Genomic DNA, 27,138 nt, shown 5'->3' with positions numbered 1-27,138 from the left:
AAGCCACTGTCACATTGAGACTTCTCTAAAAACATGAATATCAAAGTAAATTTTCTAATTACTGTTTTATTTTCAGATGCAGAGAGAAATTGTTTATGCAAGAGGAGATGGCCCTGGTGCCTCTCGACCTGGATCCACAGCTCATCCACCCCATGCCATCCCAAATTCTCCACCGTCCACTCCTGTGCCCCATTCCATGCCTCCTTCCCCATCCAGAATTCCTTATGGGGGCTCACGCCCAATGGTTGTTCCTGGCAATGCCACCATCCCCAGGGACAGACTCTCCAGCCTGCCAGTCTCCAGATCCATCTCACCCAGCCCAAGCGCCATTTTGGAAAGAAGAGATGTAAAGCCAGATGAAGACATGAGCGGCAAGAACATTGCAATGTACCGAAATGAGGGCTTCTACCCTGAACCTTACCTTTATCATGAGGGGCGGATGAGCATCGCCTCTTCCCACGGCGGGCACCCGCTGGATGTCCCTGATCACATCATCGCATATCACCGCACAGCTATTCGGTCAGCGAGTGCGTACTGCAACCCTACCTTGCAAGCAGAAATGCAGATGGAGCAGTCACTGTACAGACAGAAATCAAGGAAATATCCAGATAGCCACTTGCCTACCCTGGGCTCCAAAACGCCCCCTTCCTCTCCCCACCGAGTCAGTGACCTGAGGATGGTAGATATGCATGCTCACCATAACGCCCATGGGCCCCCTCTCACCATGCAGCCAGACCGGGTCTCGCCAAGCCGCCAGGCCTTCAAGAAGGAGCCAGGCACCTTGGTGTATATTGAAAAGCCACGGACCACCCCAGGATTATCTGGCATTGTGGACCTCGGCCCTCCTCTCGTTGAGAAGCAGGTGTTTGCTTACAGCACCGCCACAATCCCCAAAGACAGAGAGACCAGGTAAGGTGGGCAGGGTGGCCGGGGCTGATCTGTGCCTGTGTGTCGTCAAGGGCTGCTCTTCAGAGGTCAGACCAAGAGAAGAGATGTCAGCTGAGCACCAGCCTTGTGCAGTGTGCCCTGTGGGTGCTGCTGAGGGCATAGAGGAGGATCAAAGGTCATCCTTGTCCTCAGAGAGTCTCGAAATTGGTGGTGGTCAAGTGAGGCAGACCAATAGCTGTGCTAAGGGAGGGCAGACACACCAGCAAAAGTGGTCAGGGTGTGCCTCCGGAGCATGCCTCTAACAGCATCATCGTTGGTATAAATCTGAATAATTCAGAAGAAAATTCTGATTAGCAGAAACCATTCTGACAGATGGAGCAAGAGCTTATAGTAGGGGCCGGCCCGTGGCCAAGTGGTTAAGTTTGTGCGCTCCGATTCGGCGGCCTGGGTTTTACCAGTTCAGATCCTAGGCGTGCACGTGGCACCACTCATCATGCCATGCTGAGGCAGGTGTCCCACATAGAGGAACTAGAATGACCTACAACTAGGATATACAACTATGTACTGGGGCTTTGGGGAGAAAAAAAAAAAAGAGGAAGATTGGCAACAAATGTTAGCTTGGAGTCATTCTTCCTCAACAAAAAAAAAACATACCTTAAAAAAAAGAGAGAGCTTATAATTATTGATCTGCCATTGAAAATAAGGAGTGAGTGGTTCAAGTTTTAACTGTTTGAAATGGCAATTTGTGTTTTTCCTTGTGGAGTACAATGGTGTTTTCTCATCTGGTTTTGGAAAATGGCAAGAATGTGTCACTGTCTTGTCATCTAGGGTGATAAAAAACGCGAATTTGCGTAAAGATAGGACGGTTTTAATACTCATTCAGGAGTGGTTCTGTGACCAGCAAAAATTTTTTAGTGAATGAGACACTCTCAATATTTAAATTTCTTTTTTAATATGCATGTTTTTATAATTTACCAGCCCACAACCTTCCTACTGTGTCTTAAAAACCCTCCAGGGGCCAGCCCTGTGGCCGAGTGGTTAAGTGTGCGCACTCCACTTCAGCAGCCAGGGGTTTCGGTGGTTCGAATCCTGGGGGCCGACATGGCACCACTCATCACGCCATGCTGGGGCAGCGTCTCACATGCCACAACCAGGAGGACCTACAACTAGAATACACAACTATGCACTCGGGGGCTTTGGGGAGAAGAAGAAGAAAAAGAAGATTGGCAACAGTTGTTAGCTCAGGTGCCGATATTTTTAAAAAAAACCTCCAAAGTTCCTTTAATAATAGAAAAGCTAATTTTGATAAACGGGATTTCTCTTGCCTGAACTGGTTGAAAGAAGTCAACATAATAATTATAATCATAAAAATCTAGTCAAAGAAATTGAGTCCAAAAGAGGTTAAGAATTTTACCTGTTGTCATATATGAATTCAGAAGGCATGTGAAACATAAGATTCAGATATTCAGTTTTTAAGCACCTTATTACAACCACTGTCTCCTGCTTCTCACCAAAAATGATAATATCCCTTACTGTAATCATAACTTTATTTTAAAAAGGCCAAAATTGTGGCCGGAATGTGAATCATCTGTCTTACTTTTTTCCACACAAATCAGAAAGCCTTGTTTTCATGAGCAGGATTTTATCGTGAAAGGGCCATCTCTCCTTATCCGTTTAGTCAACAGCAAAAAGATTCCAGGAGGATGGAAAGAGAATGAACATGGAAGTTTGGGGTCAGTGATGCAACAATGAATTCTAACCCTCTCACACAGCTAAAAAAACAGCAACGGTGACTGGCTTGATGATTAGGACCGAGAAATGGATTGGAAACTGGTATTCATTCTCTTCTTTCCAAAGGCCTTAGAGGGAAATTCTAAGACTCAAAGAAAGACGCTTCTCATGAGCACAGACAGCTGAGGGGTGTGGGATAAACACTGAGGCTCCTTGGAACAGACTAGTGTCACAGCTAGAGGGAAATCTACCAACACCCGCCTTAAGGCTTGGAAGCTTGTGCCCTGTGCTTCAAAGAAAGGGTAACACTTCTGCTGTCGTGGGCTGTGAGGGGCTGGTCGGGGAATGTGTGTCACTGAGAGGGTTAGTGTGTCACTAATGTCTTAGAGTCATGAGGATTTGGTCCAGGAAACAATAAAAACTATCCATCTCTAGGATATGATGTTGACGGCCAGAATCCATCCTCCCCACTGTCCCCACCCACCCCCACGCTGACCCACCTTGTAGGTAGAAGAGGATTGAGAGCTTGATTCTGCCCTGGGTCATATGAAGCCATTTCTACTCTGCTGGTTTCTAGGCACATCTTGGCCAGTGATGGTGTCTGACTTCTTTCCCAGCACCTAGCTCAGGGTCGTATGTGCAGTTGCCACACATATGTAACTTAATGAACATCATTAAACCCAGCTTTTCATGGGATCTGGTTATGGGAGAAAACAAAATGAAGGAACCCTCTGCTTGCAAGTGGAATCTTCTAGATATCACTCTCTGATTAAAGTCTTGAAGAATTTTAGCTTTAAATAGCATCACTGTTCTTTCGAGGCTTCCATTTCCTTTTTGAAAAGGATTTGCCGCCCTCAGAGATTTCCATTTTACTGAAGCTCAGAAAATTCTATGGATTTCTGTTTTGCATATTAAGAATCCTTTTTAGGAAATCCAAATTGTCTCATTTCTAGTATTAAAAAAATTGACTAAAAAGGTTCATGTTCACCTAAAATATACTGTCATTATCACTACCGTATTCTGACATATGATTGTAATTATGAATGTAATTTTACGTGTTCACGTATTTTCATGCCCCGTAATGTGAAATAGCAGAGGAAGAATTTTATCTCTCACGTCTTGCCCAGGTGATTCCTCACCTTTTAATCAGCTTATCTCCAGAGGGTGGAATTGGAGGGCAGTGCTGGCTCGATTTCCCTTCTTCTGTAGCCCTACACACACACACACACACACACACACGCACGCACGCACACACCTCTCTTCATTTAGAGTTGCTGTTCCTGAAAGACCTAAACATCCCCACTAACTCAACCCAGGCACATGACAAATGTGTGTATAGAATGATTCTCCAATAAAAAGAACTTGAGTCTGGAAGTATGGTTATCAGCCCTGCCATCCATCACTTCATTGTTACCTAGATAGATAAGAATGTAGGACAAAGGAGCAAGTGCCATGCTGCCTGGGTACTGCTGGGGAATATTAGAAGAAGAAGAAGAAGGTTGATGGTAGCTATCATTTATTGAGAACCTTTTTATGAGCTAAACACTGTGTTAAGTAGTTTTCATCCATCATGTGATATGATCCTCATGATGACCCAGTGAGTTATGTTCTATCATCATCCTCATTTTACAGATGCAGAAATGTAGCTCAGAGAGGTTAAGTAACTTGCCCAAGGTCACAAAGCCAGTAAGTAACAGAGAATGTCCAGGTCCCTTAAGGAATCCATACTTTTTACCAGTGTGCAATATTCTGCCTGATGAGTGAGAACCGTGAGCCATACCACCCAGCAGAGAAGTAAATTCAGGAGTGAATTCTGAGCATTTCAACCAAAATTCTTAAAAAATTGTTTCAGGACTGGATGCAAAGTAACTGCCCCTGGAGATGTTTACGATCTTAAACATGGTAGAATTTGCATAATTATGCTGCTAAATATATACATGTCGTTTAAAATATAACTGCCTTAGCTAGTATATTAGCACAATTATGCAGATATAGGGAAAGAAATAAGAGAACATTCTTGGTAGATTTTATTTTCAAAAAATGAGTGAAGGCAGGGCTGGCCCCGTGGCCGAGTGGTTAAGTTCGCGCGCTCCGCTGCAGGCGGCCCAGTGTTTCGTCGGTTCGAATCCTGGGCGCGGACATGGCACTGCTCGTCAGACCACGCTGAGGCAGCGTCCCACATGCCACAACTAGAGGAACCCACAGCGAAGAATACACAACTATGTACCGGGGGGCTACACAACTATGTACCGGGGGGCTTTGGGGACAAAAAGGAAAAAAATAAAATCTTTAAAAAAAAAAAAAAATGAGTGAAGACTGTCGGACAAAATCTTTTAAAATGAGAATTCCAGAAACAATTATTGAAGCACAAGATTATAGTGCATTGCCTCACCTATACCATGATGTTATTTTAGAAATATTTGATCCATGTAAGTGTTTTCAAAGAGTCTTCAACTCCTAAAAGTCTAACTTCGTGAGTACAGGGCCCTATAAAGTGCTAAACCAATTTCTGTGGCAATTTTATAATATTAAAAAGCAAATCTGAGAGTGCTTTTTATATGAAACGCTCAAGTGGAATTTTACATCTGAGCTGTGAAGCTACAGGAACACAGGAGGGAGACTGAGAAATCCATAGTGATACTTTCTTATGGGCACTGCTGGATTCATGTGCTGTTCAGAAGGGCACGTCTATGAAATAGTCCAAATAATTGCAAGATGTGCAAAATCAGAGAGCAAAATTCTTCCTTTCCCATCTGTACTTAGGAAACTTCCAATGGTAGCTTTTTTTTGTTGAGGGAACATGATTTTATAAAAGCTCTATTGACTTGAAGAGTTAAAGATGAGGTAATTTCATCTTGATTCTTTTATTTAGCCATGTACCTTAATCTAAAGAATTTGACCTCTACTTTCTTATAAAGACACTTCCACAAAGCATCTAGTGATGACAAATTGTATATAGACGATCTGGAAAAGATGATGTATATGGTAGAACATGTGTGATGGTAGGGCTGTCTACCCAAGGTGGCCATGGACTTGGGCTAGAGCAACAGATGTTGGCTTTCAGGATAGCAATTCTCCTGTCTGAACTTCTAGAAAGAAAATGATCTTGAGTGACGAGGTGGCTTTACCCAGATGACTTCCCTTCAGCTGGGACTCCAAGAAAAGAATGGATCCATGTGACTGTGAAGGACTGCCAAGGGAGACGTTGTGTGACAGATGACTTAGTGCATGAGGTTCCGTCTTCCCTGGGTTATAAAATTACTTCATTAAACAGCATCACTCTATCTATGCATGGAGCATAAAACAGCCCTTAAGAATTGTAAAATTCTAGGACATTTATGTTTTGCTTTTTCCTGTTTAGAGTTTGGATCATATAATGTAAAATATCTTTACTGAAATAACTTTCAAAATTCAAGGGTACTCATTGCCAAGTGTCTAATAGCTCTCCTTCCAAATATATAACAGATTCTTCCAAATGTAATATTTGCAAGACATGGTAAATGAATTGAGATCGTATTTTTACACTATTCTGCACCTACAGTAGCTAAATTCAACACACTAGTCAAGAATCCACTGGGGAGCCAGTTCTTGCCCTTTCTGGGCATATATATCTGGAGAAAGAGAAGCCACATGAGATCTCACTGTGATTTCTAAGAGGAAGAATCCTTGCCTTGGGCCAATCAGAAAGAAAGAGAAAGAAAACTTCTGTGTACAGGAGGAAGCCTGCATGGTAACTGGTAGCTTGTGTCTGTTCTTAATCATTTGACATCACTTTCTCATTTTATGAGGATTACGTGTTATTGTGTTGGTAGCTTCCAGGGAGGAAATACATCCTGGGTTTAACAGTTGATTGAGTGAAAGTTGAAATTCAGATTTATGTCCTTTAAAAATGTTCACAGTGACTGGCAGACCATTGAAGATTGTCTAAACTATGCTTTATCCTGCCAGAGAGGTGAGTCTGAATGATTAAAATAGAAGGATTAATTTTTCTCCTTTTTCTGCATGTGTAGTCAAAAGTGAGCTACATCAGAGATCTCCTAAGTAGTTGGACTTGGGATCTTTCTAGAGCAAGGTTTCTTAATTTCTTCACTATTGATATTTTGGGCCCAATAATTTCTTGTAGGGGGAGTGCTCTCCTGTGCATTGTAGGATATTTAGTGGCATCTCCAGCCTCTACCCCACTAGGCGCCAGGAGCCAACTACACTCCTCTAACCCTACCCCAGTCAGGACAACCAAAAACAGCTCCAGATGTTGTCAGATGCCCCCCAAGGGGCAAACGTCCCTGGTTGAGAAACACTGTTCTAAAAGAAATGTGGACTTTTTCTACTTAATGAAGCAGAGAAACGAAAGAATGCCCCACGCTCAAGGAATGTAAATTGTGACATTCTTAAAACATGGATCTTGACAATTATCACCTCAGTTCCGCCCTTGACCTCTTGATAAAGCAACTTCATCACCGTTAGAATTTGCTGTTAGTACCTTCGGTTCATCAGTCTGTGATCAGTCATTTATTGAGAGGCAATAACGTGCAGCGTTAGGAACGTGGGCTCCAGAACCAGACTACCTGGGTTCAAATCCTGATTGTAACACTTGCTACCAGTTGGGACCTGTGGCAAATTGCTGAATCTTTCTCTGCCTCAGTTTTCTCGTCTGTAAAATAGGGACAATAATAACGTCTGCCTCACCAGATGGAACAACTCATTGCAGTTAGGTGCCTTGTGCCAGGTCTGCCACATAGGAAGCATGCTCTACTACATGCTACTAAACAGAGCGATTAATGCCCAGAGATGGCTGGGACAAAGGACTGTGCCTGAAGAAGCAGGAGACAAATCGTTGACTATAATACCAGGAAGAACATAAAGCAGGTGGGGGTGTGGGAGAGACTAAAACTCAGTGTGAACAGAGAATGGAATCAGCCGGGCTTAATGATCCAAATTAGGATGTTTAGAATATCAAAGCCACTTTTCAGTCCACTTCCGGAGAGCAGTCAGGGTGGCCCCTCTTCTTGGGTCAAGGAGCAAAAAGACAAGCTGGGGGGCTGGCCCTGTGGCCGAGTGGTTAAGTTCGCGTGCTCCGCTGCAGGCGGTCCAGTGTTTCGTTGGTTCGAATCCTGGGCGCGGACATGGCACTGCTCGTCAGACCACGCTGAGGCAGCGTCCCACATGCCACAACTAGAAGAACCCACAACGAAGAATACACAACTATGTACCGGGGGGCTTTGGGGAGAAAAAGGGGAAAAAAAAATAAAATCTTTAAAAAAAAAAAAGAATAGAGTTTAAAAAAAAAAAAAAAAAGACAAGCTGGGATTAGGGCATCCTTTTAAAATTGCACCTGAGCTAGATGATTGAGGAGAAAGACACCTAACCAGGTAGAGTCGAAACTGCCAAGTGATCTGTTTTGATGCCTAATAGTGCCTGACTGGTTCGGCTGTTGTCTGAATTGCTTTTCCATGTAGCTCTAATCATCAATCAATAAATGTTTATTGAGCTCCTCGTACGTGCTTAGCTGTGGGCTGGTTGCTTTGCAGGATACAAAGAAACTTAGATGTGGTCCCCGTGCACAACAAATGTATAGGGGGAAGACAATGACAAAACATTAAAAGCATAATATAAATGTATAAGCTATGCCACGGTTAAGGACAGGAAGCTTCTGAGCTACGAATGCCTGCTAAATAACTGTTCTGCAGGAACAGCCACAACATATGATTTCATTTGTGGGTGATGCCCAGTGATGCTCCTCTTGTCACCCTGAGAGTGACAATGTCTCCTGGTGAAGCAGAGAGAAAGGAGGCGGCCATGCCAAGTCCCTAAGGGGTAGAGTGCCCCTCCCTGAGGCTGGAGCTCCATGGGGAGATGTGTTCCCGACATCTCCAAGTCCAGCTGGAAAGTCAGGGCACGTTTTCCTCAAAAACAATGGAGAACAATGATAGGACTAATAATACATTATAGGGTAAAGAGCCTTCCGTGGGCCAGCTGGAAATCCAGCCACCGTTTATTCCAAGTTCTAAACAATGAAAGTACAAGTAAACTTTTCAATTACAAGCCTATCATAATTTGGGAACTGCTTGTACACAATTAATTCTAAAGAAGTGATTACAGACAGTAATTGCTATGAATTCAGAACTTTCCCGAACTTATGCTGGTCTGGGAGCTTTCATGAGAATGTCAAAATGGACTAGAATTTAAGGGATATACTTAAGGGAATGAATGGATATCATTTGGAGAGACAGACTGACCTTTATCCAAAATTTGCTATATTTCTACCATTCTGATGCCTATAAAAATGACATCTGGATATGATGTTTTGCCAGTCTTAGAAGTCAAATAAGTGCTGGTAAATTAAATTATTACTTTATTCGTGAGAATATAACATCATGGTTAAGTATATTTGCTAGTCATTCCTTCAGCTGCTGAGTTCAGGCAAGAGCTGACTGATAAACAAGATACTTCACCAACTGACAAATGTGTGAAGATAGGCCTAGTCTTACACAAGGGATATTCTATCAAAAATACCAGTAGCGTGACTGTCACGAGGTCTGTGTTGCTTTAAACAAACCAATTTCTCAAAAGGGAGAGCCATCATCTGTCACTAATTAGGTGAAATTAAAATGCACCCCTGGATGACCTTTGAATATTCATGAGGTGCTGTCAATCAGATGCCTTAGGTCTAAAACCAGAAGCTAAGCCAGAGTCACCTTGATACTGTGAGATTCAGATAATCCCCTTTCCTTGACGACTAGAACCTCCTTCATTAAAGAGAAAGGGAGTAAATGCTTAGGTGCAGGCCTCCCCGAAATGTGGCCAGATCAACGCAATGCAGAGTCAGTGTGGCTGCCACCCAACCCGAAAATGGGGCTCGTCTAAGTGGCCTGACAGTCCAGCAGCTGGATAACCTGGGCTCTCATGATGTCCAGGCCTCATTTTAACATCTTTTGTGGTTAGCTGTCCTTGTGTCTGGTGGAGAGCACAAAGAGTACACTTGTCCTTATTTGATTTTGGACTTTATTTTTCATAAATGAACTAATTCCAGTATATAGCCAGGTCTAAGCATGAATCTGAAGTTTCAAAAATTGCAAGTCTGAAAAAGTCTGTATTGCCCACAACACTCATGTAGGGCCGGCTGGTATTACCAGTAAATACCTACTCTCCCTCCTTGGCCATCTTCAGAGCTAAATGGATCTTAGAGACCGCTGTCTTCATAGCCGACTTTCCAGGAGAAACATACAGGAGACTTCCCTAAGCTCCAATGACGGGACCTTCTCTAGTCAAATGGTGTTTTCACCACTGCGCTGTCGCAGCATTTTTTTGTTTTTATAGTGCATCCCTCTGTCTTCCAACAAGCACAGTTATCTAAGAAGACAAAATTTAAAAAGAAGCACGCAAAAAAGGCCAAGTATAGGAAATGTCTTCTTTCTTTTTCGTAAGTCACCAGCTTTCGAGTCCACCCTAAGATTTTACAAATCAAAAGCAGATGGGAGTGGGGAGCTTCTTTCCAGGGCTCCCTTAGGACCACTCAAGAGACCGTCTCTCTGTAGCCTCTGACACCGTCTCTTGTTGGAAGGTAAATTACAGGCCCTGCATTCAGGTAGTCGGAACCTGAATGAACGGCTATTCATACTGGTTCGTACCTGTGCAAAAACTGAGATGTCACTTCCAGAGCATGAATAGTAAAAATTACCCTCAGGGACGAGAAAGAAAATGCAAAGTAAGTGGTTTATTAGAGCAGGGTGTGGGCTTGCCCTGGGGAGTGAAAGCTGTCGTCACCGGGAAGTGGAGGGCCTCACCCCAGACATGAGTCACCATGGGAGGCCACTCAAAGCCATGTGGGCTGAGGGTCTGCAGGAGACGTAGGTGTGCTCCCTTAGGCCTCGCTAAGCCTCAGTGTCCTTTGCTGTCAGAGTGGATGGTAACCACCACCTCTTAAGAGGTGTATGCAGTTTAAGTGAAAATGGGTGTAAAATCACTTTGTGAACTGGAAAGTTCTCTATCAATAAGAGTCTTTTTGACATAAAAGCATGAAGCCATAGCCCCTTACAGAAAGAGCAAGGCTGTTGGATCTGGCCATTTGGATCTGAGAGACTGTGTGTCCTCAGGCCTGACTTGGGACAGTATTCTGGGCAGAACAGCCTGCCCGGAAAGTAAGTTGTGAAATCGAGTAAAGGCTCCCTGGAGCATTGCCAAGGACAGCTGCTGTGCTGGGCAGAACGCTATTGGAACCTTGGAAATCAATGACCGTGCACATTGGAGCACAGGCCTGGGTGTGGCTGAGCTTTGCCCGACCTGCCAGGCCTGTCATGCCTTTTTTGACTTCAGTCAAGATCACGGAACCAGAAAAGAATGCTGTGGGGCCTAAGGAAGTTCCCTTCAACTAGAAAATTATATGATTCTAGAATTCTATGGGGCAGGATTTCAGAAATGGTGTTTGTTGAGTGTTGGGCGTAAAAGAATGGGCACCTCTATTTAACAAAGGGTGGGAGCCCGAGGAGGCCCTGTTTCCTCTGCGGGCCAAGAGTTCATTCAGCCTCTTACACTGCCTGGCAAGAACTCCTCCAGCACTGGTTTCCTGTGTTTGAATTTGTTGGGACTCTGCATTGTCTCTTCCTCAGCTTCATGCACCCTTCTAGCACATGTCCACCTGACTGGCTCCTCGCCAACATTGGAGTTTCACTCAAACGCCATCAGCTCAGAGAGCCCTTTTCCCACCATTGTACTGGAAGTTGCAACACTTACACACACACACACACACACACACACACACACAAAATGGTATAATTAAGTAAATTTTAGAAATGTATCTGAATATATATGTGTTCATGTGTATACTTATATATACTTATATACTTCTATTTGTCTACTATTTAGTTTGCTGTACCATTATCCTTACCCTCTAGAATGTAAATTCCACAAGCCCTTGGTTTTATTCACTGCTGTAGTCCCAGCACCTGTGCCTGGCGCACAGTTGCTGCCAGAAAAACATTTGCTGAATGAATGAAGTTGAAGGGGTACAAGGAAGCCTTGCGCATCCATATGCTTTGCAGTTATAATGTGCTTGCACATACCTTCTCTCCTTTGCCCTCATTTTCTACGTCTCTGTAGAATGACAGCCCTGAGAGACAGGGAAGGAAGTTGTTATCCTGGTTTGACGGTTGGGGAAACTGAGGCTCAGGGGCATTCGGTGATTTTTGGGTGCAGATTGATCTCCCCTTGGAGGTCCATTGCTCAACCCCAACTCAGGACATCCAAAAATGAACTCCTGTCTTCCCATCTCAAGGATGAAAATGTCATTCATCCATTACCAGGTCAAAGGCCTTGGCGTTGTCTTGATGGCTGTCTCTCACACTCCACATTTGGACAACCAGAGGACGCGGTCAGATCTATATCTGAAGCTCCCCTGACTCCAGCCATTGCTCTCGGCCTCTCGCTGCCACTCTGCTCCAAGCCACCACCACTCTCACCTGATCTGCTCCGACGGCCTCCTACCTGGTCTCCCCACCTGTCCCTGCCCACCTTCTGTCTGCTCGCAGCAGAGAAACCAGAGTGAGCCTGTTAAAATGCAAGTCCTTTCCCATCCCTCCTCAGCTCAGACCTCCACGGTGGCTCCGATCACATTCAGAGTCAAAGCCAGAGTCCTTAAAATGACCTGCAAGTAGGGAGAACACACTTCCCAGTTGGACGGGCACAGTTCCAGTTTATCCCTGTGTCCTTCTGCAATAATCAATAGCTCCCTTTCACTTTCAAAAGTATCCTGGTGTGGAAGATTAAGTTATATGATCCCCTTTAAGCCCTGACAAGGTCGACCCTCTGCTACCTTTCTGACATCATCTCCTACTACCCTCCCTTCACTTACTCTGCTCCAGGCACACTGGCCTCCCAGCTGCTCCTCCCAGCCAGCATGTTCCAGCCTTGGGTGTGTGCATCTGCTCCTCCCGTGGCCTGGAATGTTCCTTCCCTGGATAAAATACTCATGGCTTGCTGCCTCACTTCCTTTAGGTCTTTATTCAAAAGTCACTTTCTCAGTGAGGTCCTCTCTGGTCCCTATCTAAAATGTCAAATCCCCTTCTATCCCCGCCCTGGCCTTTGTTTTTCTCCTTCACATCATTAATGTCTGAGATCAATTATTCATTTTGTTTATTGTCGGTAGAACATAACCTCCACATGCACAAAAGTTTTTATCTGTTTGTTCACTTCTGTATCCCCAGTGCCTAGAGTATATCGTAGGTGCTCAATAATGCCTGTTGAATTGATGGGTGAAAGAATGGTCACATGGCTGTAAGTGAGGGAGTCAGGGCACAAATCTACGTTAATTCCCGGTGCAGTGTGTTTGCTTCCATTAAATTTTATTTAGTCTAATGCTTCTGCCCATGCCTGGAACTCTCCTTAGAATAGTCTGTTCTACTCTCCTTCCCCTTCCCCCTCTGGCTAAATCCTACCATTCTTTTTGGCTTCATTCACAGTCTCCTCTTCAGAGGAGTTGCTCTTCCCAACTGACTGCTGTGTCTCATCATCCAGGAGCACTTGATCCCTAAGAGGACATGCATCCTGCAGAATCCAACCAGCTGTGCCCGCCCAAGCTAGGTCATCTGAAATCTGGAGTCAAGAAGAAAGACCTTGGCATCACTTACCCCCAGTCCTATCTCATCGTTCACACTCAGTAGCGATTGTTGATTTGAATTGAAGGTGTTGGTAATCAAATGTCAGCTGAGGCATTTAGGGGACCAGCATTAGTCACTAATAAGTGAAGAACTATTTATTACAGGGAATACCATCATTGCCACAGCATTCTCTCTTCACATCCCATAAGCTCTCATTCTCTCAATGCCTTTGGTGAATTTATGAAGAAAGATTAGAAATAGCTTTTTTTCCCCCCAGATCCTTGTAAATGGGGCTCCATTTTTACCCATTTCTTTATGGGTGTCATTAAATGTGTATATCTTCATGGATTATAAGTACAACGAGAGCATTCCAGATGAACACCTTCGCTTTGGTCATTGTCTGTTCCTAATTTGGAGAAAACCTGGTTGCCTGAAGAGAGAATTCCACACTCTTCTCCTTGAAGCATCACCAAAAAGAAGTGATATATGAGGAAATAGAAGGGACACAAAGGGGCCAATTCTTCTCATGTATTCCCCTGCTCAGTCAGTCAGAAGGCAAAGTCAGTCCAACATAGGAACGGCAAGGCCAAGAAAGAGGCCAGAAGCAAGAGAATCCACTCAGGACAGTGAAGAGAGTGTGTGGGTTCCACACACGTGCGGAGGAGGAAAATTAAAAGGAATTTCCAGACAGTATTGATGGTTGGAGATGAAGGTTGTGAGGATGCAGGTAAAGAGCTGGTTTGTGTAAAGAAGGGAACTGAAGACAACCAAAGACCGCTATACTTACAGGGGATTCTGGAGTTTCAGATCTAGACAGTAAAACCCTACCCAGTAAGACTCCAGAGTATGTCTGAAGAAGACACTGAGGATCTATAATGCCAGCTTTTGAAAAGGTTATCAGCACAGATGTTGAAGCTACAAAAGATGATGGACTGGGGTGTGACAGCCAGGAGGCCAGCTTCCCATACCGAAGTCATCTAAGGATGTCAGGGAATTTCCTGGATGCTGATAGGGAATTTATGAATGAGTAATTCAGAATTCAGAAGCAGGGAGGTTGACAGATGATTGATTGAAGTGGCAATAGGGAACATTGAACATGCCCAGTCTTCCTTCTCCATGAGCAGAGGACGGGGGTGGGGAGGAATAGCAGTCTTCAAGGTCAGGGTTATAAATAATATTTCTTCATGACCCTCTGTGTGCCCAGTCCTCACCTAGGGACTGAGAATGCAAGAAAAAGTGCAGGACATGGACATTACCCTAAGGGGCATGCGATGGTAGCAGGACGGTATTAATGCACACGAAAAATTTAGAGGGATGTATCATTGGTGGCCCCGTTGCACTTACCACCAACTCCATCAGTATCTCCTCAGTAAATCTAGATGCCTCAATGAGAAGGTAAATTCATTGGGAATTTTAGGAAGAATGTCTTTAGTTATACAACTCTTTCATCAAAAGGTTAACATTGGGCAGAAAAAGAAAGTTGATTGCTCAAAATCCTTTTTGAAGCTATACCACAAATTCAGATCATTTGAATTCCAGTGTTCTGTTGAACTCATCTGAAAACAGTGTCTTCAATTACTTTGGTCTTTTTCCTCATACCAGAGAATCAAGCCATGAGCAAACAAGGGCATAGCTTTAAACATGTTCACTATTCAATTCTGGAAAATGCCTTTGGCACTGCCAAGACTAAGGGGTTTAGTTCAATTAGATTTCTCCCTCCCCCAAAAAGCTGATTTTGTGAAAGGCAGGTGCTGCTTAAGAACAATGATACTTTATTCACTGCTGTGTCCACGGCAGCTTGCATAGCTCCTAATACATATTAAGTGCTCAAAGGTATTTGTTGATGACTCATTGTGGTCTCATTTTCTGGGTGGGAGAGAGATGACAGGCAATGAGCAAGAACCAAAAAAAGATCACAAAATATTAGAACTAGAAGTGAGTTGATCTGCCACCTAGTAAGTAGTCTCTGAATGCCAGCCCTGGTTACCATAGTTGTTACTGACTGTCCAGCACCACTAGATGTCACAGTTAGAAACTGGTTAGAAAAGTGAATGCCTCTGACTAGGGGCTAGTCACAACAGCTCGGCTGGCTGGTTTCCGCCAGCTCCTCAGCATTCCTTTTGGATATTTAAAAAACATATCCTTAGGGATTCATTATAGGGGAATTACCAGTCTCGTACTTGTTAATGGCGCTGACTTGTTTTTTAATAGCCATTAATTTACTTAGATATACAATGGTAAGGACTTAATTCAGGCTTAATGAGGCCTCGGTCAGTACAAAGGCAAGTCCCCAGTCAAAAACTGTTGAAGGTGAAAACTGGCATCGGAAAGTTCTGTCAATGGAGTTACTGGCTAAAACACATCCCCGCTAATGCGGACTTTTTTCCTTCCCTGGACTCTGAAGACAGAGAGAGGAGGCCACGAGCAGTCTGGGTCTGGCTTCATCTTCACAGACAGACCCAGGAATGCTGGTTGTAGCAGCAGGAATTCAAATTCTGGGATCAGCACTTTCCCTGGATTGGACTAGAATTTTTTATTAATATTATGCTTGGGCCCCAAGAAGATTCATTCAGCCAGGCTAAGTTATGGCACTAAATGACTAGTTAACCATACCTACTAATCACATAAATATGGTTTATGGAATGATATAAAATGGCTTATGAAATCACTTTTAAACCATCTTTTCAACGGTAATTATACCAGTCCTATAATACCTTAAACCAAACGATATTGGCACGAATTAGCTTAAGCATCTTTAATATTCTAACGATTATCATACAAAATTGCCTCTGCAATAAAATGACAGGGTCGTATTTAATGTCTCCTCTTTCACTGCATTTCTCTTTCTTCCCCGCTACATTAAAACATGCTTCATAGCATTTCATCATGGGAGAAGGCTGCATAAGTTTCCAGTTGCTGTAATTTAGTTAAATCATAAAATTGTTTCCAGATTACCAACCATGAAATGGAAAGACAATCTTATTTATGAATTTATAAATCAGATAATCTCCCTCAAATGAATCCTGAAACCAGAAACACTTTGATGATTAAATAGGAGGGGAAAAGTTTTTTCATTACCATGTGTCAAAAGAGTTCTATTTTTGTAAAGCAGTTTTGGCCGAGATGGTGGGACACGCGTGTGCCGTCATTGTGGCGTGTGCTGCTGCCCCGGCCACACTCGGGCCCTGCTGTTTCCTGGGCAGTGGGAGAGAATGGCTCCCCCTTGACCGTCAAGCTCAAATGTTCTGAACTTTCAAGGCTCTAACAGATCATGTCTCCTTCCTGGTGGCCTGGGCTATGGTGACATAGCCCAGAGGAGGCCACCCAGGGGCATTCAGTCCCATCCTCACAGGTACAGTGTGGACACCTGGATAGAATATAAGGTTTGGCCACAAAGCATCCAAACTCTCATCCCAGGCAGCTCTGCAACTATGTCAACACCATCTCGAGGAGTAAGGAGAATGCGATGCTATTTGGGGATGGTCTTTCTCTGCATCCTAAAACCGTTGTCTGGGGGAAGCCAAGTACCCACTGAGCCAAGGAAAATGCCAAAGACTCATATGAAACCCTCTGGATGCCAGTGTGGAGATGACTCAACCTGTGCTGTGACACTCTGCAGTTCTAACCTTGGAGATGAGTCAGCTGAAGATCAATGTCCTGAATCTGGGATGATGCAGGTGCTTAGTTTCGGTTTTTAATTCTACTGCTGTCCTTTGGTAGACCAGCTGATGAAAGCTGTGGACCAGAGAGGGCCCAGAAAGAACGCTGCTTTGGTCCTAATCAGGATTGTGCCTAGAACCAATGCTGGCACTCCTTCTGCCACTTCTTTCCCATCAGATTCTCATTTCCTCTGCAGCCGTAGATGTATCGATTTCTTACATTTCTTAATATTACTGTTTTCTGTGTGGACTTCAGTTGTCACCACACCTTCTTATCCCATACTCCAGCTTCACAAGATCCCTTAAGCCACTTCCTAACCAAAGCTGTCTAGACCCTAAAAATGTCATGCCGCTTATTTTTTTTTTTAAAGAAAGCCTTCACATTTGCCTGGGATTGAATAAGAGCAGAACACTAGTACAGCTGGAGGTAGCTCTGAATGCACCTCCACTCCTAGGGTCATGAGTTTGACTTCCAGCATTATGGGGAAGAATAGGGACACTGGACAACTTTCACGCAGTACCAGCAGGTCCCCTCGGAAGTCACTCATTTCTCAAGAGCCTATTTGTGTGGATCTGTGTTTCCCACATGGCAGGTATATGATCAACCACCACCCCAACGTTCTGAGACACCATTGCAACTCGGGTCTGATGAACTTAGGATTTCTGTTGTGTGTTTACTAACCTGTTTTCTTGATTGGAATGTCTTACTAATTTTCTCTTTGGCACATGCACCGATGGCAGAGAGGAAGCCAAGAGCACAGGTGTGACAGAAAATGCTCGAAGCTCAGAGGTTTAGCATTTGCTGCTTTGCCAGGGAACGCCTCTGTGGAGAGGCACTTCCACTCTCACTGTTCGAGATTTCTTCTTCCCATGCCATTAGAACAAAGAGATCATACTATTAATACTTAAATTGATTTTTTTCCTTAGTGGGTTTACAACCATTAACTATCCAGACTGCATGACTTATGTCCAAGACACTCGGTATTGTGACAGAACTATCCATTTTAAACTAAAGAAAATGCCTGGAATTCTGAAGTGAGAAGCTTGTCATTGTGAAATTAAGCTCAGTGTTTCACACAGCACTCAGGCTTATATTCCAAAGGCAAAATGCAAGGCCAAAAACTTGTGTATGGACAACATCACCCTTGAAAATCCTCTTGATGGCCATGAAGTTCAAGATAGAGATATAGGATCTCTCGATTACGCCAAATTAACCAGTTATTTTTCTCTAGTGAAAGAACAGACTGCCGTGATTTTTTCCATTGGGGACCAGATAAAGTAGTGGGCTAGTATTCAAAAGCCACAATGTATGAATATGCTGTTTGTGGCACAGGAATCACCATCGCTCACACCACGAGAGGCCTGTGGGACTGAGACCCGCAGTGAAGAGTCGGTCACTTCTCTGTCCCACGCTGATGCTAGGACTCCTGCTGATGGGGACAATGGCAGGCCAGGTGCCCACACTGTTCACACTGTTGTCCCCGCTCTCCCATTATTGCTTTTAACCACTAAGCAAGTGTAACTGAATGTCTACATGGTGACATGTGTGCTGCCCTCTGCACTTGGTCAGTAGAGGTCACTTTGTTGGGGTGGTGTTTTTATAATGTGTTGAAAAATAATGGTCATAGTTCTGTGAAACTACCATTGTCTGAGGTACAGAAATGCAAGCCTATTTCAGAAGCCAAATGAGTTGCGACGTAACAGAGAGCCCTGAACAGAGAGATGAAGTATCTGTGCACAGTAACTAATTGGGAGGATTTTTCATTCACGTCTTGAGATGACCCAATTAGAGATACTCGTTTTCCTGCTTGATCCTGTCAAAGCCTGAGGTTAAAATTCCTATGACATTCGATTGAGGACACTCCACCCCAAAGTCCAACACTGATTTCAACCTTATTTTTCCTTGGTCTTTAGAGACATTCGTTTGAATTGCTCTTGGACTGTAAAACAAGAACATCTCCTTCATTTACACCAACGCCAGTCAGCAGGCTCCCAGCTGAGGAGTCCGGCTTAGAAGGGTGTGCCACCAGGCCACAGCTGGCCTAGGACACCGCTGGTGCCAGAGGTAAAACAGCGAAAGCAGGGCAGAAAGGCTCCAAAATCCATGACATGCAAACAGTTTTATTTCCAAGGGAGATGTTTTTCAGTTTTCCAGGAGGCTCTGCTGGTCTGTCCAGTATCTTTCCAGTGAGGTCATTGGGTTAATACTCAACTCTGATCATTGAATGATCACACGGAAGATTTGCAAGCTTTTCACGTTCCCTGAGCCAAGTTGGGGTGAAATAGGTGGTATCTTTTATAACCCTCATGTGATCATTCACCTAGACAAACCAGTCTGAAAGTCAACATAGATTTAACAAATAATCTTCTTGTTTTCCAGAGAGAGGATGCAAGCCATGGAGAAACAGATTGCCAGTTTAACTGGCCTTGTTCAGTCTGCGCTTTTTAAAGGGCCCATTACAAGTAATAGCAAAGATGCATCTAGGTAAAAAAAGAAAGCAAACCAATGAAAAATAATTCAGTCTGTTTCTCTTTAATCATTAAGATCATTCATTCAAATCCGTCTCCTTGTAATCATTCCAAGGCTGAAAATATTCACATCTCTATGAAGCATGGTTGGTTGGTTTGTTTTTTTCTTTCTGGTAATTCTTGGTCGAAGGTTACTCTTTGGCCCAAGAAGGGTAAATGGGCTTCCCAGTGCATGTGGCTTCGTGGACCACTGTGCAGCGCCCGCAACCTCCATCCACACGTGTCCACATCCACCATCATCTGAAAGTCGTGAGTGCTCCTCTGCTGCATTCCACCTGCAGTGTCAGATGCACACCTGGGAAGCCTTTTCCATCCTGGCCAATCGTGGTGCTGATGCTGCAATACCCTCATTGCTTAATATCATCACTAGCTGCTGCTGATTGCTTAGAATGGTGAATGGAAGGGGCAAAAAAGGGCATCTGGGAAACTATGTAGCTGACTCTCTTTTTCTTTTATCCAGCGAGAAAATGATGAAAACTGCAGCCAGTAAGAACCACACAGATAGTGCAGGTAAGTGTTCTCCGCAGCTCCAGGAGGCCTGCAGGCTACCTTTAATTAGCCCTGGCTTGTTTCCAGAAGTGTTAACCTTTCCTAGTCACCTAGGTGGTATGATTTCAGAGGCTTCTGGGGTAAGTCCCTGCGCCACCACTCCTTCCCTGTTTAATGCTGGAATTCCAGATTTGTCATTAATTCGAGGGACCTCAGCCCTTCAGTCTTCATTCATTTACTTATTCATTCATTTATTCCCTTGTATGGTCATACATCCAACAAATCTTTGTGTGTCTGATACTGAGCAAGGACAGTGGGCATCATTCAGATGGGGCTGCCTGCCTCCTCGTCCTGTCAGGAAAATGGATACGGGACAAGTAATTATATGTGCGTTGAGTGTTAAGAAAAAGTACAGGATGAATGTTTAACTAACAGGTCTAGCCTAGACCAAGAGCACTTCCCTGAGGAAGTGACACAAACAGAGGCCTGAAGGAGGTATTAATCGGACTTAGGTAAGTGAAGAGGGAAAGGACAAGCTGTCGAGGTAGAGGGAGAAGCACATGCAGATACCTTGGTAGGAAACTTAGATGTAACTCTAAGTGCAAAGTGAAGCCAGTGGAAGGTTCTGCACTGGGGAGGACCTCAGCCTAGCTGCAGTGTGGGCATTGATGAGCAGGGATGAGAGCCGATAGGGAGCCACCAGCGATTAAGGTGGGAGAAAAAGGCATACCTGAACCAGGGCCCGCTTTTTAAGTGCCAGCATTCCCCCAAAAGAGGCCCCAACTGTATTCCCCATGGAGTTTATTCGCATCCAGGTATATTTGATGTACATCTTATCCTGCAGGCTCAAGGTGCATCTCTCTTAAGAATATGAGGTCTTCCCTCCCATTGGGTTCGAAATAGAAATGGTTACCAGGATGTGTTGGGCTGCTGAATGACACAGGAAGCATGTGGCAAGTTGGGTGAAAACCTTAATTTGGGGAAGCCACAGAGTGTTGTGCAGCATGACAGAGAGGACAGAATTGGGGACTTAAGTTGAGACCTCTGTGGGTCCTGGTTCCGCACCAGCCGAGTATGGGCAGTTCCGCTGTAAAGCCAGCGTGGCTGGCTCTTCCAGCATTCCCAGTCCTCATGAGATTTGTTGGTTTCCTTACAAATCAAGCAGTGACCTTGGCTGCAGCCAGATAATTATTTCATGGAAATTGCTAAACTTGTCTTCAGAGCAATTGCCAGTTTGTTTTAGAGATATTCATTCATTCATTTATTTTCTGATTTATTATGAACTTAGGGAAGAAAAGGAGCCTACTGAACTTGCAGAAACAGAGTAGAAGAGTGGTTGCCAGGGACTGGAGGCAGGGGAAATGGGTAGTGGTTGATCCAAAAATACAAACTTGTAGTTCAGAAGATGAATAAGTTCTGGGGTTCTAATGCGCAGCCCTGTGATTATAGGTAACAATGCTGAACTATATACTTGAAAATTGCCAAGAGGCTAGATCTTAAATATTCTCACCACAAAAAAGAAATGGTCATTATGTGACATGATGGCTGTGTTAGCTAACACTATGGAGGTGTTCATGCTGCGATATCGAAGTGTATCAACTCAACACATTGTGCACCTTAAAGTTACACAGTGTTATATGTCAGTCATAGCTCAATAATGTTGGGGGAGGGGCAAGAACTACTCAGCACTAAAACCTTCCGTTCCTTTAGGTTCTGTTCTCGAAACGGTTAGTATCCAATACCATTGTTCTAATCAATAGGTACATGCTATTTTGTATTCTCCTTTTATTCCTTTTTACTTCTGGTGACATAAGAAGAAGAAGAAGAAACATTTAGTGAGCATTTTCCGTGTGCCCGGGATGCGGGATGGGATAGGTACAATCATTATTCCCATGTTCCAGGTGAGGTAACTGAACACATGTCCACACACACATGACCCAGATCAACATGATCCACCCACCTGTCATTTTATGTCATCTCTTTTCTTTTAAGGTGCCCTAGTCCCTTTGAAGATATATAGGTTGTTTCATTTCTTTGTTTTGAAAAATTGTGTAAATGTCTTTATGGGAGCGTGGGGGAAGGAGCAGGTGTAATTTCCATGGGATGTTATTTCCCAAAGTGGAATCAGTAAGTCCAAAGGGATGAACAGTTGAGTGGCACTGGCCACACACCTCCACTTTTCTGTTCTGAAAGGCAAAGCCCATTTGCGATGCCACTAGCAACACGTGTGTGTGTTTGCTCCCCCACGTCTATACTGAGTTTGGTCTTTCTCATGCTAATGTGTCAGGGCTAGATGTGGTCCACAGGGCTTTAGTTGCCATGGCAGCTGCATTTGGTGTGTAAAATATATTAATTCTTCCGGAATCCTAGGAAGTGAGCTACAAGAGAAGTATTATCCCTGTTCTGTAGACAGGTACATGGAACTGTCTAGAAGTGAAGGAGCTCATTTGGCCAAGGGTAAATGAAAAAGGAAAACCCAGACTTCCTGTTACTTTAGGATATTTGGTATACTGTGGATGTAGGAGAACAGAAGGAGCCTCCCATTTTGAAGGCACACCATGGACAACCCTATAAGAAGGTGTTAGCCACACTGCTGTTGAGTCATAGCCAGGCTGGCCAACCCCCAAACCCATGTTCTTTCTGTTACAACAGGATACGTTAAATTCACATCAAATTTGCATTTAATAAGATTCTTATTAAGATATGCTCAACTAAAGTAAATTACCTAAGAGAGGATTTGGTAGGAGAAAGGAGAGGCCTTTGCCTGGAGAGGGGGACGTGCACAGAAAGGCCTGAGGTTCTGAAGAGGAACTGCGCGCTGACTCTCCTACTAGACTAGAATGGGACTCCCCGTTTGTGGGTGTGGAGAGCAGATCCCAGGTCCTGTGAATTTAATCTGAAGGGGAACTCATTTACCACTCGGGGCCCCACCCACCAGATCCAGCTCCACCCATGGACTTCAGGGCACCTGCTTGTAGGTCTCAGCCTGTTGCTGTTGCCACCCCCAGCCTTCTGTACCTGCTGACACTCCAGGTGAGGAGAGAAGCTGGCAGAGGCACCTCCTGCCCACTCTGCTCAGAGAACTAATAATCACAGCTAACCACAATGAAGGGATCCCTCTGTGCCAGACAGTGGGCTAAGCAGTTTACTTGTGTTAATTCCATTATGCCACACAATAACTCTTATATCCATTTTACAGATGAGGAAGCTAAGATGGTGAGAGAGGTTAAGGAACTTCCCAAGGTCACACTACTAGGAAGTGGATACTGAGAATGATTTCCTGGTTTCTGGTTTAAATTGAGTGAATAATAGTGTCACTGGCTAAAATGAGGCCTATAGAGTTAGAGGTTTGAGGAAGATGAGCAGAAATAATGAATTGGGTCTGCTTGTAGAAGAGTCCAGTAACGATGTGAAGATGTTGCTCTGTGGAGCTGAAGATTACTGTATGCTGGAGACAAAGATGTGAGAGACCTTGGCAGGTGGTAGTCGTGGAAGTGGCCTCCTTGGAAAGCATGTCCAGCGAGAAGAGAAGCAGGCCCAGGACAGAGCAGGCTAGGGTTTGTTTAAAAGGTTGACCGAGGAAGAAATCAGAAAAGAGACTGAGCAAGATGGAGCTGCAGAGAGGGGAGAAGATGAGAGAGAGGAAAGTTTCAAAGTGACTGAGAAGAAAAGAAGTGAGTGACAAAACCCAGCGTCAATCGAGGAGTCATGTCAGTCCAGCCTCCGTTGGGTTGACAACTGATCACTGGCCACCTTAAAGAGCCATTTCAGTGAATGATGGATGGTGTTAGAAACCAGATTGATGGGTGTAGATTCCAGAAAGAAATTTGATTGTGAAAGGTGTTTTTCAAGTCGCTTATCAGCATTTGACTCTAACAGATGGTGTGGAGACTCAAGCCTCTCCTCCATACAAGGGATTGGTGAGGTACACTGGTGCCCTCAGAATGTGTAAGGAGAAGAAGGGATGCAGAAGGATTGTGGGCCTTCATTTGGCTGAAGAATTAGCAGAATAGCTCTTATTACCAAATAGGAGAAGCTAGCTAGTGCAGAGTCATTTTTGTTGGAGAGAGACCCCGACAGTGTATCATTTGTTGTACAAATGGTGGTGTATGGCATGAGTATGGATTTGCGTGTGTGTGTGTGTGTGTGTGTCTGCATGCATGTACCCATGCGCCTTTGCCTATGGAGATCAAGGGATGATAAAGTAACTTGACCAATTCTAAAAGAAAAACTTCCAGTTTATTATGATCACCCTCAGAATATTTGATCTTGAAGATGCTGTGTCAGCTCTGACATGCTGCTGTTACTAGAAATGTCACTTGTTGTCCTTCCACTGAGGACCTTTACAGTTGGAGACTATTCTTTTGAACAATTGCAGAGATGGCTATCTTGCTCCTTTGAGGGTGACTGATTTGGGGAGGAACAGGCAAAAGTTGGTCAGAGCCATGACTGGTGCTGATGGGAGTGGTCAGTTAAGCTCAGAAAAATAAAAAGCTCACTGTCTGCTTTGCAGGGATTCTTTTGGAAATCCTTCAAATGCTTTCTCATTGGCTCCCCTGACTTCCCCAAGAGGGCCGTGGGGAGGCTGCGAGACTGGTTCTCTAAAGATGAGGAACCACATGTGCCATCAGCTCTCTGTTCGAGTTGCTGAGGCCAAGCAAGTAAGAGGACAATTGTGCGGCACACCCTTGCTCCCTGGCCTGCCACCTACATCCCATAGCCGCAGCTCTGTGAGGTTTGCAGGGCTGTGTGTGCCAGGGAAGGAAAGGTTCCAATGGATGTTGGGCCAAGATGGAAAGAGAGCCCGCTGCACTGTCACCACTCCAGGATATGCAAAGCAGCGACAGGGTTGTGTCGTGCAGGACCAGCCTGGCCTGTTGCAAAGCTTCCACTTTGTCCTTTACAGGAACAGCCCCTTCAGAAGCGTGTGTGTGTGTGTGTGTGTGTTTGTGTATGTGTAATGTGGATTCTATTCTGGAGGCCTATTCCGTAGAATTACATTGTCCTAAAAGCATTCACAGCTCCTTTTGTGTTCTCCACCTTGCTGGTCCTAGAAGTGCTTCTTGGGGTCCTTTTTGAGTCATTTTTAAAGCAAACTTGTCACATCAGGCCCTTCCCAGATGGACTTATGAAATACACAAGGCTTATTTAAGTCGGATTCAAGGAACAAAAGTTTATGACAGCAAGAAAACTGTTTAGGAAAAGTTTCTTTCCGCCGCCTTTGTCAATTCCTCTCCTCGAGGATTTTCGCGTCATGCTTGATTTTCTCACTAAAGGACATATGGGTAGAGGTCCTCCATCTTCTGGTTTGGAAACCCAGAGGGATTCAGGAGAGCACCCAGTTCTTATTAATTTCCCCTTGGCGATCAGCCAAATCTCTGCCCAGAACTCAGGGCATGTTCTTGGGGTGCAGCTTCCTGCCAGGACTAGTCACAAAGGCAACCTGTGCTAAGTCCCAGAGTCTTCAAATTATTTTCTCTATTATAAAATTATAGATATTCACGATGCAGATTTAAAAATACAAAAAGCGGTAATATAAAAAATATAAAACTCATAGCATACCACCAGCTGGAGATACTGTTAACACTGTGTTATATGTACATCTAATCTTTTCTCTGTGCAAGCCTGTGTGTTTCAAGAAGATACACAGATAGGTAGACAGACAGACAGCTGGCTTCCTTAACATGGCATCATGCTGGACATACTGCTCTGTGATCTGCCTTCCTAGGGCACTAAATTCTAGAATATGACTTTTACACATGCAGCCTATAATATGGCTGGAATGTTCCATAATTTATTTAAACCCACTTCCTTATTTTTGCCATTTAGAGGACCAACATAATTAAAAATTTTTTTCATAGTGAAGGAATTGGGCATTTTTAGTGTTACCAGTAGTCTGTATTGGGATGTCTATCAGACTTTCCTTTGTGGTCTTCTTAGGGACTTTGCTGCTCTTGTCTCATAGGAACCCCCCATGTTCCTGGTGGGAAACCTCTCAGCGCCCTGGAGTCCACGGGACCCCCCAGCCAGCCCCTACCTGCTGGCGCCTCGGCCATCCACATGAGCCTGCTGGACATGAGACGCAGTGTGGCCGAACTCAGGCTCCAACTCCAGCAGATGCGACAGCTCCAGGTACAGACCATGTTCTTCGGGGACCGTGTCCACTGACTTACTTGCCCAAAGTCAGCTTTCTTCCCCTATTTGCCTCCTCCCACATCCCTAGCCCCACAGCACCTTCCAGGGTTCTTTCCACCATCCTTTCCTGGGGGGGTAACCGAAGACCTGGATAACAGAACTGGACCAGTCTGATTTCCTCTCACACACGTAATTTGGTCTAGAGCCTTCCACTGTAACTATAGTCAATCTATACCCACTTGTTTAAGCTGTGCATGCTTTTACACATGAAAAAACCATTAAACATCTGCTTTTTGGAGGAGAGCTGAAAGGCAAGGAGCCCCATGGAGCATCCAACAGCCCATTCAGACTTCCTGCCTGCAGTGTTTGACTCTTTGCTCCTCCCCAGTGGGCGTGCACAAAGGTGAATCGTCCGCTAAGCATTTTTTTATAAGGAACTGTGATGTATTTAGAAATGTGAGTTGAGACTAGAGGATGAATTCAGAAAGAAAAAGCAGCCACCGGGGATGATTTATTGAGAAAAAGTCTGTGTTTTATTTGGAGAGTGTGTTGCATAATAGTTTCCTTACCCTTTTCCATTGTTAAGGAATATGTGAGCTATATGGGACTCAAAGGGGAGGCGAAAATGACCCTTTGTGTCAAAATCTTGGTAAACAAATCCTATAAATCTGGCGAAGCAGAATAACGTACCTTCTGGTTCTGGTACTGAGGAGCTGGTGCTGTGTATCTGTACGAGGTCATACGTCTGCTTCAGGTATCAGCCCCAAACCTCCCTGCCTTTGGTGGGAGATTGGGCATTGAGCATGTAGTGCTGGCTTAGACTAGAAGCTCATAGTCCAAACGTTGGTGAAAGGCAAACCCACCCAGGAGCCTAGAGCAGCCACACAGGTGTGGTGTCCTCAGGAGCCAGTGGGATGCAACCTCCTGAGCTGGTGACGTCCAATAAGGAAAGGGCTTCAAACCACAGTTTCTCTCCCTTTAACTCGCAGAGGGCCTGAGCCCTACATTTTTCACCATCTCATTAAAGCTAAGAAGATTTCCCCTTGCTCTTTACCTGCCAGAGAACGAACAGAGAGCAGCTAGGCTGGGAGACCCGCCCTGAGGCCCTGTCACGG

At 44.4% G+C, this 27,138-nt stretch overlaps 1 protein-coding gene across 33 annotated transcripts in view; it reads left to right on the top strand.

Moving 5' to 3' along the window:
- KIAA1217 (KIAA1217 ortholog) overlaps window positions 1-27,138 on the top strand; it is a 702,592-nt gene that overhangs the window by 636,469 nt on the left and 38,985 nt on the right. For 19 of the 33 annotated variants that reach the window (XM_070501282.1, XM_070501283.1, XM_070501286.1 and 16 more), the window contains 4 exons: window positions 77-909; window positions 19,251-19,355; window positions 19,860-19,909; window positions 25,854-26,020. In XM_070501282.1, the coding sequence (XP_070357383.1) occupies window positions 77-909; window positions 19,251-19,355; window positions 19,860-19,909; window positions 25,854-26,020 (1,155 nt within the window). The remainder of the gene's footprint in view (window positions 1-76; window positions 910-19,250; window positions 19,356-19,859; window positions 19,910-25,853; window positions 26,021-27,138) is intronic. The other 14 variants (XM_070501298.1, XM_070501284.1, XM_070501281.1 and 11 more) reach the window with 1 other exon arrangement.

The sequence above is a fragment of the Equus asinus genome, chromosome 29 (genome assembly GCF_041296235.1).
Source record: "Equus asinus isolate D_3611 breed Donkey chromosome 29, EquAss-T2T_v2, whole genome shotgun sequence".
NCBI classification, from domain to species: domain Eukaryota; kingdom Metazoa; phylum Chordata; class Mammalia; order Perissodactyla; family Equidae; genus Equus; species Equus asinus.
Note: the sequence above shows the minus strand (reverse complement) of the source record. Positions and strands in the feature narration are given on the sequence as shown.